At 52.3% G+C, this 2,465-nt stretch overlaps 1 protein-coding gene across 4 annotated transcripts in view; it reads right to left on the bottom strand.

Moving 5' to 3' along the window:
* Positions 1-6: 6 nt before the first annotated feature.
* LOC113202820 (zinc finger protein 672-like) overlaps positions 7-2,465 on the bottom strand; it is a 7,504-nt gene continuing 5,045 nt past the window's right edge. For 2 of the 4 annotated variants that reach the window (XM_026417240.2, XM_052265578.1), the window contains one exon: positions 7-836. In XM_026417240.2, the coding sequence (XP_026273025.2) occupies positions 133-836 (704 nt within the window). In that variant the 3' untranslated portion in view covers positions 7-132. The remainder of the gene's footprint in view (positions 837-2,465) is intronic. The other 2 variants (XM_052265577.1, XM_026417238.2) reach the window with 2 other exon arrangements.

Raw genomic sequence — 2,465 nt, 5'->3', positions numbered from 1 at the left:
AAAATAACTCCAGAAACACAATCCAAATGCACATGAAGAAAGCCACTTTGAGTGAATTCTTTACTGCAAGTACAGCAATATGTTGTATACATGTAGTATGCTATTTTCAATGAACCAAATGAACCCTGTACCTTAAGTCTGGCATTTGTTGGGTCCACCTGTGTGAGCCCTCCTCATGTGTACACGGAGTGAAGAACTCTGTGCGAATCTTTTGCCGCAAGTCTGGCATTTGTAGGGTTTCTCACCTGTGTGCGTCCTAATGTGATCACGAAGGGTGCCCCTTTTAGAGAAACGTTTCTCGCAAGTCTGGCAGCTGAAGGGTTTCTCACCCGTGTGCGTTCTTATGTGTTCAGGGAGATGGCCCCTTTTAGAGAAACGTTTCCCGCAAGTCTGGCAGCTGTAGGGTTTCTCACCCGTGTGCGTTCTTATATGTTCAGGGAGATGGCCCCTTTTAGAGAAACGTTTCCCGCAAGTCTGGCAGCTGTAGGGTTTCTCACCCGTGTGCGTTCTTATATGTTCAGGGAGATGGCCCCTTCTAGAGAAACGTTTCCCGCAAGTCTGGCAGCTGTAGGGTCTATCACCTATGTGAGTCCCCGCGGGTCTACGGAGGTCAGCACTAGCGGCTGAACTGCTGAAGCAGTGTTCCCCGCTTTTCTTGGTGGCATGGGTCCGCATGTGTGCCCGGAGGAGAGCCGCCCTCCTGAAGGCCGCCCCGCAGGTCGCACAGCGGTGGGGCGCCTCCCAGGCAGCGTCCTGCTGGCCGTGGTCCTCTCCGTCCTGCGCCTGTTCCCCTCGAGCGCCAGCAGCAACAACGGCAGGCGACGGCTCGGCGGCGGCTGTGGAGGAGAGCGTGGTGTGTGAGTGATCAGTCGGTATAGTTCACAGAGGTCGGGCTGGGTGCGGATGGCAGGGGGGAGGACTACCGGACGGGGTCTAGTCGGGCCGCATGGAGGTGGGTTGGGCTTCCGGCAAGTGCGCCTTGAACCTCCCAGCGTAGGCAACCCACCCAGGTGGGGCTACCTGCCCGCACGCGCTAACTGGCCGCCGTGACACTCACAGAGGGAGGCGTCCTGCAGCTCTGGCTCCCTATTCGTCTCCCAGCTGCCAGCTTTAATAAGCTTTAATGGCCGAAAGGTTGCAGCAAGAGGGTAGCGCTAGCCCCCCTCTCTTTCTCACACTCACTCGCTCCTGCACGTCCTCACGGCGAGGACGGCGGCGGAGGAGGCGCCCTGCAGCGCGATTAGAGAGTTCGCTCGCTCGCTCCCCGAGCCGGGCGCCGCCTTCTTATTTCACTGTATGGTGGCTTTACTTTTCTCTTACACACGCTATTCGGTTAGGATTTTCATTATCTCTTCACACTCTACAATTTCGTTCATTTTCAACATCCCCGAACAGTTAAAAGGGATTTTAAGCGCTAAGTGAGCGAGCGAGCTCACTCGCGCGAGTGAGCTCTCTAATCGCGCTGCTGCCCGAGGCCATCACTTTCGAAAAGATGGGCTCCCCACTCCTAGTCAGGTGGCTGACTCACGCCGCGCATTTTCTTACTGTACCGCATGCACGCGTGCGGGCAGGTTGCCTACTCGCACGAGGCCATAAGGCAAATCCACTCGCATCCTTGCATGCGGTATAGTGTGACTACGAAAAAGAGTGGCGCGAGTCAACCAACTAGTACAGCGAGTTAGCAAGTTGGCGCAATTTTTGACGAGTTTGGCGCGAATTTTCGCGAGTTGGACACGTGAATGTATGCTACGAGTTAGGTAGCGCTGGACCCTCGAAAGTGCCTTTCATGGGGAGCGCGCTGTCGCAGACTTGGAGCGGACCAGTGTATAGGTGTATGGGTAAGGTCGAAAGGTTGCACCACGAAGGTAACACGGGCCTTCAGCCCTTCTCTTTCCCCCTTCCCCCAGTCTCTCTCGCACCCAAGGTTGAATCCGGCGCTGCGGCTCGAAGGGGAACTCAAGCGCAGCTCAGATTCGTACCGACCTCATGTGCAGAGGCAAGCACGGTAATTCAATTTTTTGCTGTTTCTTGTTATACAGATTTATTGGGAAAACTACAACTAATGAGAGTAATAAAGATCATTCAAGCCAAACGGCGACCCAAAATGATTCACAAAACACTAAAATTACAGAGTAATTCAAAAAGAAAATCAACACAAATGTAGGAGAATAAAAACTTAAAATAACTACAGAAATAGATTGAATAAATAGGATTCGTTATGGTTACTATATTTCTAAGAACAATAATCCATGGTGGTGCCCGGAAAGATTTTCAAGCCCTGTTAAAGCAGCGCAGCTGCACGGCAGGACCGACATAGAAAAAAAAATCTTATCGGCCTGTTACTGGAAAGATAGGCACAACAAGGGACAACTTTGCCAAAAGTCTAGTAAATGTGGGTCTTAACAGTGGTGTTATGTACTCGTGTGTCTTTTGAGAAAAAAAGGCGTGGAGAAACATGTGCCACA

Source organism: Frankliniella occidentalis, unplaced genomic scaffold (assembly GCF_000697945.3).
Source record: "Frankliniella occidentalis isolate FOCC.00 unplaced genomic scaffold, Focc_3.1 Scaffold28, whole genome shotgun sequence".
NCBI classification, from domain to species: domain Eukaryota; kingdom Metazoa; phylum Arthropoda; class Insecta; order Thysanoptera; family Thripidae; genus Frankliniella; species Frankliniella occidentalis.
The sequence above is the reverse complement of the archived record's forward strand: the minus strand, read 5'-3'. Positions and strand labels throughout refer to the sequence as shown.